Source organism: Octopus sinensis, linkage group LG3 (genome assembly GCF_006345805.1).
Source record: "Octopus sinensis linkage group LG3, ASM634580v1, whole genome shotgun sequence".
NCBI lineage: Eukaryota > Metazoa > Mollusca > Cephalopoda > Octopoda > Octopodidae > Octopus > Octopus sinensis.
Window position 1 is genome coordinate 35,552,799 of NC_042999.1, and position 16,006 is coordinate 35,568,804.

Sequence of the window (16,006 nt, forward strand, 5' to 3'; positions counted from 1 at the left end):
GAACCTGTGGAAGAGGAAGACTAACAAAAACATGGGAAGAAATAGTGAACGCTAAATCCTACAAAGATGATAAGGGGGCCCAAAATGTAGTGGGATACTTTAGTGCAGAAAATACTTCTAATACATGTGAGCATAGAAAAATGAATGAAGATGAATGACAGCAGCAGTTTTGCAGTTCAATGTTAAATCATTATGTCTCAAATGTTTGAAAAACAATCATATTTTGAAAGCTAGAAACTGTGGATTGATACCTGGTGGTATTTACTCTTTCACTTGTTTCAGTCATTTGACTGTGGCCATGCTGGAACACCGCCTTTAGTCGAGCAAATCGACCCCAGGACTTATTCTTTGTAAGCCTAGTACTTATCACATCGGTCTATTTTTGCCGAACCGCTAAGTTATGGGGATGTAAACACACCAGCATCGGTTGTCAAGCGATGTTGGGGGGACAAACACAGACATACAAACACATACATATATATATATATACGATGGGCTTCTTTCAGTTTCCATCTACCAAATCCACTCACAAGGCTTTGGTCAGCCTGAGGCTATAGTAGAAGACACTTGCCCAAGGTGCCACACAGTGGGAGTGAACCTGGAACCATGTGGTTGGTAAGCAAGCTACTTACCACACAGCCAAACCTGTGCCTATTTGGCCAAGGGGACTAAATGTTATGGACTTATATTACTTTGCATACAGAAGTAATAAAATCTTACCTTTAAATTTGTATTGCAAAACCAGTAAAATTTACATTTATTAGGTTCTGTAGAGAGTGGTTCAACTAAGTAACCACCAGCACCATTTTCACCTCTGAAATATAAAGAAGTTAATATTGTCAACACAGATAAACAAAAATAAGAGAGATGTTGTTTCTGAAATAATATGGTATTATTGTAATGAATCTATAAAATATCAGTAATTACTATCACTGTCTTATCTCCCAACTCCTACTTTATACTAAACCAATTTTCACTAGGCTTTCTGTCTCAGAACTGCATGATTTTGGAATTTCTGTTGTTCTCTTTCAACTATTGATCTCAGAATAGATTAACTTAAAATATTAATTATACAACCACTGTTAAGAACCTAGCATTGTAACAAAAGTTTCTGAACCAGCACAGATAGACATGCCTTTTTCCCCGTCACCAATGTGAACTAGTCCATATTTAACCTGATTGAGCTAGTTCACATGCAATCAATGAACATTTATCTGAAGATGTATTAAAGTGAAAGTAAAAATGATTTTTTTTAGTCTTTTCTCCATGGGATGTCATTCTTGCATAGTCTCGTGTCTATGTTTATTTTTACAAAACAAGTATTTTTCCAGTGTCTAAGCATTGTTCTCACTACTGTCTAGTGGAATTATTCAGCTACTTCCAACTATAGCTAAGATATTTGGAGGAATTATTTGTTTCTCTAGTTATTTATTTGGTTCTCTCTATCTAGTAACTGCAAGGTCGGAAAAGTAGTAATGAGGAAGAAATGAAAAAAAGAATCATCTTATTTATGGTCTCAAAAATTTGTCTTATGAAGAAAGACTGAGGACGCTCGACCTTTATTCTCTAGAAAAACGCCGCCACCGTGGTGATCTCATTCTCGCTCACAACATCATAAGCGGAAAGTGTAACCTCTCGAAAGAGCTGTTCTTCACTCCTGTTCCAGAGCATCGGCTGCGGGGTCATTCCGAAAAGCTCTACCTGCGATGATTTCATCTCAATCGAAGGAGAGGAGCTTTCTCCGTCCGGGTTGCGGATCCGTGGAACAAGCTGCCAGACGAGATGGTGAAGATGCCGACAACCGCTTTGTTCAAAGTCTCCCTTGACCTCAAGTGGCCTGAACTCTTTACATGAACACCACCCTGTACTTAATTCCATGTCCCCCTACATGGCCTTGCTATTTGCTTTTGAGCCAAATTAACTAACTAACTAACAAACTATTTATTCACTTTAATAATCAGATATTAACTTAAGGGCACAACTGCTAACTCAGCAGTTCTCAACATTTTCACTACTATCATGGACTCACAAAGTTTTACTCATCCAATGCTCTTCTGCAGCTAAACAATAACCTGGTAAAAAATAAAATTAGTATTCTCTGCAAGTTTTTTGTTGCCTCAATAAACTTGACATATCTCAACGAAAAATAGTTTCAAACACAATGTTCCTCAACAAAATATATATTTGTATATAAAAATTGCTTTCTGCAGTTAAAGGTAAAGAAATTTTAAATGAATATATCTGATTTCTGCAGCAAAAAGGTTAACTTTTTAAGTCATTTGACTTATTCCCCTTGTAAATCTTTATATTTAGTAAATCTTTACATTTATATTTGGTAGATTGATTGACTGTCTTCCATCAAAATGTAGCAAGTAATCTTGATTTCATTCAAGAGAGCACATTTACAGTTAGAGTAACTGTATTTTCTATTTCCAAAACTGATAATTCCTAAATTCATTGAGGATATTTTGATATTTGTTTCAAAATTGTTACCAGTCAAAATTAAATAGTAATTTATTACACATTAGATAAAAGTATCAGAGATATGGTTTCATAGCACTAATAAACTAGAAAAAAAGATTTAATATGCTTTAGGATAATTTTAATTTGTTTTGTGACTATTTTAATTTGCTTGAAGATTATGTTGTTTTGTAATGTGGTTTGGAATCGTTTTAATTTGCTTCAAGATTATTTTAATTTGTTTCGGAATTATTTGAATCTTCATTAATTTGCACTTGTAAAAGTGTAAATAAAAAAAAAAACACGATTTTTTTGACAATCAAATTTTCTTTTTGACAACCACTTTTGACGAAAAGTGACTACATACCTGACACATTTATCAACTGGAGGTATATTGGGAAATTTCACGCTCATTCCAGTTGAAAAATATAACCCCTTTCGTTTTCCCCATTTGCGTACTACCACAAAATCTCGACTTTTCACCAAACCCTTGGCACCAGGAGCAGCAACATAGTAGGATATATCACAGTTCTCACTTAGGGGCTTGATTAACTGCAACAAGATAGCCATCATTGGCACAGAGTTATTCAAACAGGAGTAACATTATGAGCATGGCATTTAGACAAGGTTATCAATATGAACAGAGTATTAAAGAAACAGTATCAGAGTATTGATGAGATAGAAAAAGGCTATGAATGAGGGTGGAGCTGAGTATTAGTTTATATTAGAACAGAGTGTTTAGCTATGGGAAATTGCATAGAAAGGAACTTGTGCCACGTAAAATACACCCAGCACACTCTGTAAAGTGGATGGCACTAAGAAGGGCATGCAGCTGTAGAAACCAAGCTAAACTAGACTGGAAACTGGTGCAGCTCCCCTGCATGTCAGCTCTGGTCAAACCGTCCAACTCATGCTAGAATGGACAACGGATGTTAAATGATGACATGACATTAGAGATGAAGAGTGCCTAGGCAGGAATAATAAGCAAGGTAACTGTATTTAGACAGGGACTTGTGCCACGTAAAATACACCCAGCACACTCTGTAAAGTGTGAAAGCATGAAAGCATGAAAGGGCATTGTTTAGAGAAGATTATTACAAGTAACATGTAATTAAGATGTGAACATCATCACCAATAAAGTATTAGATAAATGTATAGACAAGGGAAAACCTTATACTTGGATTATAACATCAAGTACAAGATCACTAAACACTATCAGTATCATAAAATGGCTATTTATACAGGAGTAGCAATTTCAGTAATTATTTAGATAGAAATATCAACATTCATCATTATTGTTGTTTTAACATCCACTTTTCCATGCTTGCATGGGTTGGAGGGAGTTCACTGAGGCAGATTTTCTATGATCGGATGCCCTTCTTATTGTCCATCCTTACTTGTCCTCAAGCAAAGTAATATTTTCTCGTTGCCAGACATGTTTTTGCAGAATATTGGAAACAAATGACAAACTACCGATTACAGAAAAATGAACAAGAATTTGATTTTAGAAACAAAACATAAAAGAGAAACGTCCATATTACCTTACTATCTAATATTGTTGGATTCCATGTTGATAAATCTTCAGTTCTAAAAACCAGATCTTCCCATAATTCTTTTGCACTTATGTTTAATACAGCCTTCACGAGAAACAAACAAATGTAATTGATAGATGAGATGGTTTTTACAAATTAATCATGGTGAGTAGTTTCTAAAGCAACTATACTTTCTACACTAACCTCTCAAGCTTTAAAGAAAGAATGCCACTTGTTCTTAGAATAACATATTTTTAATTATCAGTACAGTACAATGTCAATTGCTTACAATCAATAATCTAGCACCCTTAAATACACAATCCCTATACCTTTTAATGAATTATAAATAAGAAAATTTAATGGCCAAGAACATTTACAGAAGATATTACTAGTTAATTAGAGGAGACACTTCATATGTTCTCATTGAAGCTAGCTATAACTAGCCAGTATTGTTTAGCCAATACATTTTAATTTCCAAATGCTGGGCTTTAACCCTTTCGTTACCAACCCGGATGAAACCGGCCCTGGCTCTGAGTACAAATGTCTTGTTTTCATAAATTTTGAATTAAAATCTTCCACCAAACCCTAGTCACAATTTATGTTCCTAACACTAGCTTAATGATAACTAAGTTATTTTACTAAATTCTTTGTTATATTTAAAGTAATTGAAAGATACACAGAGCTTCTCAAAATAAATACAGTAATGAAAGGGTTAACAAACAGTACTTTTCAACAACCATATCACTTTAGAATACAACTCAAAGATGGTATCAACCTTCTTTTCAAGGATTTCATTAACTATTTCGTAATATGCACTCTGTTGAAACACACTACTTCTCCACATTGAGAAGTCATAGTGCTGGTACTATGGATGTTGAATTAGATGGAATGTCGCAGGAAAGAATCACAAGATGGATCCTTCAAGCTGGGCCAACTGGCAGGAGACTTATGGGTAGACTAAGAATATCCATAATCTCAGTTGTTCACACTTGGGAATCCAACCAGAAAGTGTAATGATGGCTGCTTCTGATAGGACCCTATGGAGGAGTTGCCTGAAGACTCTACCCCTCCCAAGAATAGTGAGTGAAGAAGATGGGTGAATGGGTTATGAAATTCTGAAATTCATTCACAGAAAACTAGGTTAATAAGGTGATCACTTACTGGCTTAATGAGTTAAAGTTCATATTTTCTCATTAAAGCTAGCTATAATTAAAAGGCTCCTAGCTAATAACAACAGGACAATGCATAATCTGGTAATTTGTAGTGCTGATCTCAAACTCCTACAAACCAAGAGGTTAAGTGGCCGATTGACCTCTCTTAAAATCACACCCAACTATTATTAAAAAAGAAAAGAATAATTGGACAATATAACCCCTGATATACAAAAAGAGGTATTGATGATGGCTGGAAAGCCTTTGATCTACTTCTACTTAATCAGATGTGACCTGCATTCTACTGTAATTCTTATTTAGACCAGGTATGGACTACCTTTTTGTAGGAGCTGCCTTGTCAGATATTGCTCATCATACTTCAAACTACAAAAGTAATTTAAAAAACATCATCACCATAGATTACTCTTGGTCACATCATTTAAAGAATATCATATGTAGTAGAGAATATACTATATATTACCCTTGGTTACATCATTCAATAAAAACTGTGTGTTTATTAAATATAGTACACTATGTCACGCCAGTTAAATATAATTTGACCAATATCATGTGTAGTACAGAATACACCATATTATTATTCTATGTAAATCATAAAAAAAGCAATAGAGTCACACCTAAATATTATATTACAAAATTTTAGTAAAATGTTATTATGTTTATATAATCATGACATTACATGTATCATAAAAAAAAAATCATAAAGGCCTGCATGAGGGCTGAGTGCCAGAGGTTGACCAAGACTGTTGCAGAGCTTGGTTAATAAGTTTTTATAGATATTTTAACCATAATAACTATACAGATAATGAATGCAAACTCAATGTTCTTATACATGTAAAATGCTAAAGGAGCAGAAGAAATGTAGTTAGCAGTAAACAAGTTCAGTTGTCTTACAACAGTTTGAGAACCACAAAAAATTCTTACCTGCAGGAAAAATATCTTATTCCCCACATGGGATTTTTTACTTAATACACAGCCTTCTGTAGCATCTTTTCCGCACTGAAAGACCCAGTTACTTTCTGATTTGTATAAAGAATAAACTTGTTCCCAAGACTCTTTCCCCAATTTTAAGTATGACAAATCCATCTGGAAAGAAAAAAAATATATTTTGATCATTTAACCCATAAGCATTCAGATTTGTCTGTCAGATATAATGCCTTATTTATTTGCATTATTTTGAATTAATTATGCATTATCTTGTAGCTTTGAGATTTTGATGGGGTAACTGTTAATTTTTAGAATGACCTTGTATGATAAGTGTGAAAGGCTGAACATGGCCAGTTTGAACTTAAAATGGATAGAATATTTTGGTTGGATATAGCCAGTTTAAATACTGAAGGGTAAATACGAGGTTCTGAAATATACCAATATCTTTAAATTTAAGTTTAAAGAGATAGTCAACAGTTTCTTCTTCTTCAAGGTGGTTGCAATCAAGATGCATTTCATCAAAAATTTCTGCCCCTGAATCAGCTTTGGTAGGTCCTCAGTTTCATGTTACATGGCTCAATACAGCTGAGTGGTTTTTGTCTTCAATTAGGTAGAAGCCTCTAAAATATAACATTCAATATCACCTGGTGTTCAGTTCATTAGCAGTGGCAGTGGTTTGCAAAACCTATAACAAGCTTCACAACATCTGACTGTCAGGTCAGCATGTATGTGCAGAGAGCATTCTTCTCTATGGAAGTCTACCATGAAGAAAGTCCTTCAAGGCTGCCTTGATGGTACACATCCTAGGATTTTTATGAGGGCCCAAAACATCTTGTGGCATGAGCACAAGACCAAAGAGGAGTCAACAGCTTATTTGTTCTACAACTATATAATAATTCTATTACATAGGTGCAGGAGTGGTTCTGGGTTCATTCCCACTGTGTGGCACCTTGGGCAAGTGTCTTCTACTATAGCCTCAGGCCGACCAAAGCCTTGTGAGTAGATTTGGTAGACGGAAACTGAAAGAAGCCTGCCGTATATATGTATATATATATGTATGTGTGTGTATGTGTGTCTGTGTTTGTCCCCCCAACATCGCTTGACAACTGATGCTGGTGTGTTTACGTCCCCGTAACATAGCGGTTTGGCAAAAGAGACCGATAGAATAAGTACTAGGCTTCTAAAGAATAAGTTCTGGGGTCGATTTGCTCGACTAAAGGCAGTGCTCCAGCATGGCTGCAGTCAAATGACTGAAACAAGTAAAAGAGTAAAAGAGATTTGAAATGGATTATTTCTATTGGTTAATAATAGTGTTGCCATTATATGAAAGGAATTTATGTAATCAATTAAACATACTTCCCAAGGAACTACTTTGTCATATGCTTGTCATAGCCAAACTCTATTGCTTTCAATCCAACCTCTCCATTTACACGTATCACAAATATCTAGGACACAATAACACAGCAGAACACTCTTTACAGTACCAGGCCACCACAGACCTGCAATTACTTATACATGACCTTGTACATAACATTTAGGCACAGGAGTGGCTGTGTGGATAGGTGCAGGGGTGGCTATGTGTCATAGGCGCAGGAGTGGCTGTGTGGCATAGGTGCAGGAGTGGCTGTGTGGTTAGTAGCTTGCTTACCAACCACATGGTTCCGGGTTCAGGCCCACTGCGTGACACCTTGTTCATGTGTCTTCTACTATAGCCTCGGGCTGACCAAAGCCTTGTGAGTGGATTTGGTAGACGGAAACTGAAAGAAGCCCGTCGTATATATATATATTATATATATATATATATATATATACATATATATGTATGTGTGTGTATATGTTTGTGTGTATGTGTGTGTTTGTCCCCCCAACATCGCTTGACAACCGATGCTGGTGTGTTTACGTCCCCGTCACTGAGCGGTTCAGCAAAAGAGACTGATAGAATAAGTACTAGGCTTACAAAGAATAAGTTCTGGGGTCAATTTGCTCAACTAAAGGCAGTGCTCCAGCATGGCTGCAGTCAAAATGACTGAAACAAGTAAAAGAGTATATATATATATATTATATTAATTAGAGACAAAACCACTATTATGCAAATCAAACAAAGAAAGACTTAAGCCAATACATAAAAAATTTTATATAAATTAAATATAATTAAAATAACTACTACGATCGTTTCGTGTCAGCACTTCTATGAGACATTCTTCAGGTGGTTTCAAAACCGTCTTTGCAAGTTTTAAACTATGAACTTTTTTATGTATTGGCTTAAGTCTTTCTTTGTTTGATTTGCATAATAGTGGTTTTGTCTCGGATTTATTCCCTAATATTTATTATTATATATATATATATACATTACTACCACACCATCCTCACATCATTACTTTCTCCAACGAGTTAAAGGCAAATCCTTTACATAGTTACTCCATTTGCTATAAATAGCAGCCAAATCACATTCTATCGTCTCAAATCACACTCTATTGTCTTAAAGAAAAAAAAAATAATAGAGTAATGCCTAGATAGGCTATCTAAGTAAAAAGGATGGTCATGATTGGAATGTACTTGCTTATATGTCTGTTCCATCAGACTACTTATTTAGTATACAGTTTTAACCCTTTCGTTACCAAACCGCCCAAAGCCGCCCGAAAAAATTTTTGGTTAATATGACCAAATCGCCCAAACCCGCCCATATTTACCTATTCATATTTAAATGAGAATATCAGAGCAAATCTCTTTAGTACATTTGTGAAAACACGTATTATATTTCGTAAACAGTTCAACTACAGTTTTGTACAACAATCAAAGTGTAATTTTAATTCCGTGAATTTTGGGAGATTTTTTTCTGAAATTTGTTCCTATTGTGTTTTCAAAATTTGTAATTCTGACAAAAAATGGATACGAATTTCATTATATCAAGCAGCGAGTCAGAATTCGAAGGATTTTCTACTGAAGACCTTCATAAATCTAACTCTATGACTGAAAAAAAAAAGCACGTGGTATTTGATAATGAATCTGATGTTTCATTTTCCGAAAGTGAAAACAGTGAATCCGAGAGCTCCGACAGCAATAAAGAAAATGAATTGGCACCTGAACGGAGTGAAAATTTAAAAACTGTTTCTTTCGGTGATTTTTCTGAAGAAACTGGACCAAGCCACAGACTTTCCCAGGAGAGTAAAGCCTTAGACTATTTCTTTTTACTTTTTCGAATGAGCCTATTTGAAATCATTACGGCAGAAACGAACCGTTTCGCTAAATGTAAACAAAGCGAAAGAAAGGATAGTTAGTGGTTTCCCACAACCTTAAATGAAATTAAGACTATTTTGCCATAAATATTATTATGGGTATCAGAAAGTTACCCAGAATAACAAATTCTATCGTAAAATTTTGTTGTATACCCAATTGAATATTAGCTAATAACCCATTTTCTATAGCGATGTTTGAACAAAATTTTAATAATTTTATATTTTGTTGAATTTACCTGTATCTACCTGCAATTAGAGTCACTTTGTGACAAAAATTATAGTATAGAATTGGTTGAGAACATTTCATTAAATTATCTTCCAAAAATCACATTAATATATTGATAAATAAAAAAGTTATAGTTGTTTAATGAAACCAGACTAAGTCTATGATTATGTTAGAAATTAATTGAAATACATAAGGTCAGAAATATAGTAACGAAAGGGTTAATGAGTTACTAGCTGGCCAATCAATAGAATAAAATTAGTTAACTCATTTGTATCAGAGAATGTTTGTCACTTTATTACATATCATCTTTCTTTCTTCAACATTTTAATGAATAAATAATGTTTCTATTGGATATAGTGGAAAACCACAGGAGCACCAACCAGTAACCTTGCTTGTTATCATTCCACGTGTTTCATATCAACCGAAAACATCTATGCTGTGTTATATAGACGAGGGCACACAGATCATTCTCTTAGACATACAAACCAAGGTACCCAGATATTTCTCTTTTTCTCTTTTACTTGTTTCAGTCATTTGACTGCGGCCATGCTGGAGCACCGCCTTTAGTCGGGCAAATCGACCCCGGGACTTATTCTTTGTAAGCCCAGTACTTATTCTATCAGTCTCTTTTGCCGAACCGCTAAGTGACGGGGACGTAAACACACCAGCATCGGTTGTCAAGCAATGCTATGGGGACAAACACAGACACACAAACATATACACATACATACATATATATATACATATATACGACAGGCTTCTTTCAGTTTCCATCTACCAAATCCACTCACAAGGCTTTGGTCAGCCCGAGGCTATAGCAGAAGACACTTGCCCAAGGTGCCACGCAGTGGGACTGAACCCGGTACCATGTGGTTGGTAAGCAAGCTACTTACCACACAGCCACTCCTGCGCCTTATAACTATATATGATAAGTTTCTTCAATAGTCTGCACCAAATCAAGACAAGTTAACCCAAGAAAATATCAGACTTGAGATAGCCAAATATAAATTGTTTCCTGTTGGTTTTATGGGATTCTAAATCTCACCCATGATGTTTGTCTTTTCAAGTTGCTGATAACTGAGTTTTCTCAATGATCAGTAGATGCCTTTCCAATGAAATCAGACAAATGCCAAAATTTCAATTAATAAATTGCTATCACTATACACTATATGGCACTCTGTCAGTTACGATGACGAGGGTTCCAGTTGATCTGATCAATGGAACAACCCACTTCTGAAATTAACATGCAAGTGGCTGAGCGCTCCACAAACATGCACACCCTTAATGTAGTTCTCAGAGAGATTCAGCATGACACAGAATGTGACAAGGCTGGCCCTTTGAAATACAGGTACTACTCATTTTTGCCAGCTGAGTGGAGAGGAGAAACCTGAAATAAAGTGTCTTGTTCAAGGACACAATGCATCAGTAGGAATTGAACACATGACCTTATGATCGTAAGCTGAATACCCTAACCACTAAGCCACATGTCTTCACAACACTATACACAACATGAGTAATGGTAACAATTATTTATTCCTGGTACTGCACTTTATACTTTATATTAATATAAAGAAATCCATGGAATGGTGGATTGGCAGAATCATTAGAGTGTTGGACAAAATGCTTTGCAGTAATTGCTATTCTTCTTTGAATTCTGAGTTCAAATCCTACCATGGTCAACTCCTCCTTTCAACATTTCAAGGTTTAATGAAATAAACACCAAATAAATACTGCTCCCTCTCACCTAAATTTCTGACCTTGTATTTTATGTAGTGAAGATAATATAAAGAAATTCAGACATCTTTAGAATTCCCAACTGAAACCAAGTAAACAGGTAGCTTCATGCTATCACTTATTTCTTGTAATCTTGAAAAGATTCTTATTTCTAATTAATCTTTTCTTTTCTAACCATGACCACCTGTCTTCTCTTGCGACTAAATCAAGCCAGAAACAATATTAACAAGTATGACAAAGAGCAGAGTTGAAGAGAAGTGAACTTACTGGAGTTTTGTCAATTAAAGTTTGTCTGTTTACTGCTTGACTATATTTATTGGTTCCTTCCATTGGCTCCTCATCTGAACCTATATAGAAATAACATTAAGAGAAATTAATAGTGACAGAAGCAGTTTTAATAGGAAAAGGCAATCTTTATCCCCAACTTAATGCGGAGGATGAATTAGAAAAAAAAAACAGATTACTGTGTTATTTACATTGAGAAGATCTCTCATTTGGAATGTGGCACATAAAAACACTTATTTATATCGCTGAAAGACAAGAACCATCTGTTACGGCTGCCAGAACTCTCAGATTATGTGATTTCACCCTGCTATGAGCTCTTCAGTGAGAGATATCCAGCAGTGACTTAGCAATCAAATCTCCCATCAATGATATGTAGAATATCAGGGTTTATTCAGGTGCTGGTGTTGTAAATAACCAGTGGAATTATTAAAAGGTAATTAATAGTGACAGAAGCAGTATTAAATACCAAAAGGTAATATTTATCTCCAACTTAATGTGAAGGTTGTTTTACAACAAAGAATACTGTGTTATTTACCACAAGAGGATCTCTCATGAGGGGTTGTTGTGCATAAAAGCGATTAATAACATAAAAAGAATTAAAAGTGACAGAAAAAATATTAATACTAAAAAGCAAGTGCTTTAAGCACCATGAGTCCATATAAAAGATCCTCTCAACATAAACAATGTGACTGTGTGGTGGTGGTGGTGGTGGTGGTGGAATAGTGTAGTAGTCAGAGTAACAAAAGCAAAGAAACAGGAAGGATTGGAAGAATGGGGTTAGTAAAGAAATATACCAGGTGGCTAAAAGAAGAAAAACTTGGTGACAGGTATATTTAGAAAAGGAAGAGGTGAGGTTAGATAAGTCTCTGATCCAAGAGGTGAAGGATAGAAAGTCTACAGACAGACAATTTAGTTAGAAGATTGCGAATTAAGATAGTGAATTAACATATTCAAAAAAACAAATATTTTAATCAAATTCAACTCATACATTTAGGGTTGGAAATTTCTAAACTACTAAAGTACTTACTTGCAGGGCTGTCTATAGGAGAATGAAATTCATCAGTTGTAGAAATAGCATCAGGATTCTCAGGATTATTGCCTCGCAGTAAAGGAGTTCGTTCAGATACAGCGGGAATAAGAGTTCCTAAAGAAGAAAAATAAATAAGTAAATAAATAACAAATGAAACATTAAAAAACAGGAAATGAAGATTATATAATTTAGGAAGATTAAATTATTTATTATGTGTAAACAAGCAGAATCTACATGTGATATCATAATTTTTACTATATCTGCCAGGCCAAAATAAGCCACCGTTATTACATATACAGGATGTTCAAAAAGTCTCTCCACAGTAGATGCTTTATTGCAAAATAAATACTTGTAAGATGGTATAAGACTACAAACAAATATATTAGACTTTACAAGACTTAAAAAAACTTTATAAGAGGTGTTGAAAGTGTCATTCTTCATTTTCAATACATAAAATTTAATTTCTTTTTTACTGCCATGTGAAAACTTCCTTGGCTGATTTCCTGTAGCAATTTGCGTATGGGCTTTGAAGGGGTTACCAACAATTTATCAGAAATATTGGAGAGTGTTTTGTCTGGTAAAACAGTAGGCCTACCACTTCTTGCTGTGTCTTCCACTGAGCCTGTGTTTCTAAATCTTCTTATCAAATCCAGCACAGTGTCACGGTGTGGAATAACAGTATTTGGGAAAGTTTCACTGAACTTCTGTTTCACAGTATCTGTGTATTTGTTTCCAGCTCGAAACACCCATTCAACTGAAAACATAAGTTCTTCAATGGTTAGTGTATTGACATGCTGAAGGGTCCACAATGACTGAGGGACGATGGCTGACACTTGACCACCCTCGCAGTGATAGCCAAGTTGTGTATGCACAGGATGAAAAAACTTCACTGCAGAGAGACTTTTTGAACACCCTGCATATATACATATATATATACATATATATATATATTATATATATATATATGTATATATATATGTATATATATATATATCATCATCATCATCATCATCGTTTAACGTCCGCTTTCCATGCTAGCATGGGTTGGACGGTTCAACTGGGGTCTGGCAAGCCCGAAGGCTACACCAGGCCAGTCAGATCTGGCAGTGTTACTACAGCTGGATGCCCTTCCTAACGCCAACCACTCCGAGAGTGTAGTGGGTGATTTTATGTGCCACCGACACAGGTGCTAGACGAGGCTGGCAGACGGCCACGCTCGGATGGTGTTTTTATGTGCCACCGACACAGGTGCCAGACGAGGCTGGCAGACGGCCACGCTCGGATGGAGTTTTTTATGTGCCACCAACACAGGTGCCAGACGAGGCTGGCAGACGGCCATGCTCGGATATGGTGTTTTTCTTATGTGCCACCGACACAGGTGCCAGACGAGGCTGGTGAACGGCTACGATCGGATGGTGTTTGTTACGTGCCCACGGCACGGAGGCCAGTCGATGCGGTACTGGCTACGGTCCCGTTCGGATGGTTTTCTTATGTGCCACCGGCACTGGTACCACAAGGATACAAATTCCATTGATGTTCATCTATTTTGATTTGGTTTGACTTGATTCGATTTGACTTTGATTTGATTTGCCTCAACAGGTCTTCACAAGTGTCACAAGCAGGAAGGTATGCACAGGTGGACTGACTACGTCCCAGGTAGGGGCCACGGGTTATGGCTTCACTAGTCTTGCCGGGTCTTCTCACGCACAGCATACTTCCATAGGTCTCGGTCTCTAGTCATTTCCATGGTGAGACCTAACGTTCGAAGGTCGTGCTTCACCACCTCGTCCCAGGTTTTCCTGGGTCTACCTCTTCCACGGGTTCCCTCAACTGCTAGGGATTGGCACTTTCTCACACACCTATCTTCATCCATTCTCGCCACATGACCATACCAGTGCAATCGTCTCTCTTGCACGCAACGAATGATGCTTCTTAGGTACAACATTTCTCTCAGGGAACTAACGCTCTGTCGAGTAAGTACACTGACATTACACATCCATCGGAGCATACTGGCTTCATTCCTCATGAGCTTACGCATGTCCTCAGCAGTCACGGCCCATGTTTCACTGCCATGTAGCATGGCAGTTCGAACACATGCATCATACAGTCTGCCCTTTACTCTGAGCGAGAGGCCTTTAGTCACCAGCAGAGGTAAGAGCTCCCTAAACTTTGCCCAGGCTATTCTTATTCTAGCAGTTACACTCTCAGCGCACCCACCCCCACTACTGACTTGGTCACCTAGATAACGGAAGCTATCAACTACTTCTAATTTTTCCCCCTGGAAAGTGACGAAAGTTGTTTTCTGCAGATTTTCGGAGGTCAATGCTCCCGAGCATCTGCCACATATAAAAACTATCTTCCCAGTTAGCCTACCTTTGACATTGCTGCACCTCTTATGTGTCCATAGCTTACACTGGGTACATCTTATAGAGTTTCTACCTACACCTTTTCTACAGATCGAGCAGGGCCATCTTCCTGAGGACATTTGTGGATTGCCTACCTTACTACTTATTAGTACTTTGGTTTTAGCTAGGTTGACTCTAAGGCCCCTCGATTCTAAACCCTCCTTCCACACCTGGAACTTCTCCTCCAGTTCTGATAGTGACTCAGCAATTAGAGCGAGGTCGTCAGCATAGAGGAGCTCCCAGGGGCAACCTGTCTTGAATTCCTCTGTTATTGCCTGGACGACTATGATAAATAGGAGGGGGATGAGTACTGAACCCTGGTGGACCCCAACCTCTACTTTGAATTCTTCTGTGTACATGTTGCCAACCCTAACCTTGCTTACGGCATCTCTGTACATGGCTTGCACAGCCCTCACCAGCCATTCATCTATCCCTAGTTTCCTCAGTGACCACCAGATGAGGGATCGGGGGACCCTATCAAAGGCTTTCTCCATGTCAACGAAAGCCAGGTACAGGGGCTTATCTTTGGCTAGGTATTTCTCCTGCAGCTGCCTTACCAGGAATATAGCATCAGTGGTGCTTTTCCCTGGCACAAACCCAAACTGCATCTCATCTAAACTAACTCTCTCTCTAATTTGTTGGGCTATGACCCTCTCCGTAACCTTCATTACCTGATCCAACAGCTTGAAACCTCTGTAATTATTTGTATCTAGGGCATCACCTTTACCTTTGTAGCAGTTGACTAGTACGCTGCTACACCAGTCATTGGGTATGACTCCTTCGTGTATCACCTGGTTGACTATACGGGTGACTAGGTTATAGCCGACACTGCCAGATATTTTGAGCATCTCTGCAGTAATTCCTGATGGGCCTGGGGCTTTCCCTGTCTTCATGCTTCTAATTGCCTTAGCTACCACGGAACTATCAACTCGGATAGCTGGTCCCTCTGTTGGGTCAACATTCGGCAGACTCTCTTTATCCCATTCATTTTCTTTATTCAGC

The 16,006-nt window shown here is 37.1% G+C and overlaps 1 protein-coding gene across 2 annotated transcripts in view; it reads right to left on the reverse strand.

Moving 5' to 3' along the window:
* The window catches only part of LOC115209394 (steroidogenic acute regulatory protein-like), an 80,347-nt gene that overhangs the window by 3,532 nt on the left and 60,809 nt on the right, over positions 1-16,006 (reverse strand). For both annotated transcript variants that reach the window (XM_029777784.2, XM_029777785.2), the window contains exons 8-13: positions 12,597-12,713; positions 11,552-11,631; positions 6,086-6,247; positions 4,002-4,097; positions 2,828-3,012; positions 721-814 (exon numbers count right to left, since the gene is read on the reverse strand). In XM_029777784.2, coding sequence (XP_029633644.1) covers positions 721-814; positions 2,828-3,012; positions 4,002-4,097; positions 6,086-6,247; positions 11,552-11,631; positions 12,597-12,713 — 734 coding nt within the window. The remainder of the gene's footprint in view (positions 1-720; positions 815-2,827; positions 3,013-4,001; positions 4,098-6,085; positions 6,248-11,551; positions 11,632-12,596; positions 12,714-16,006) is intronic.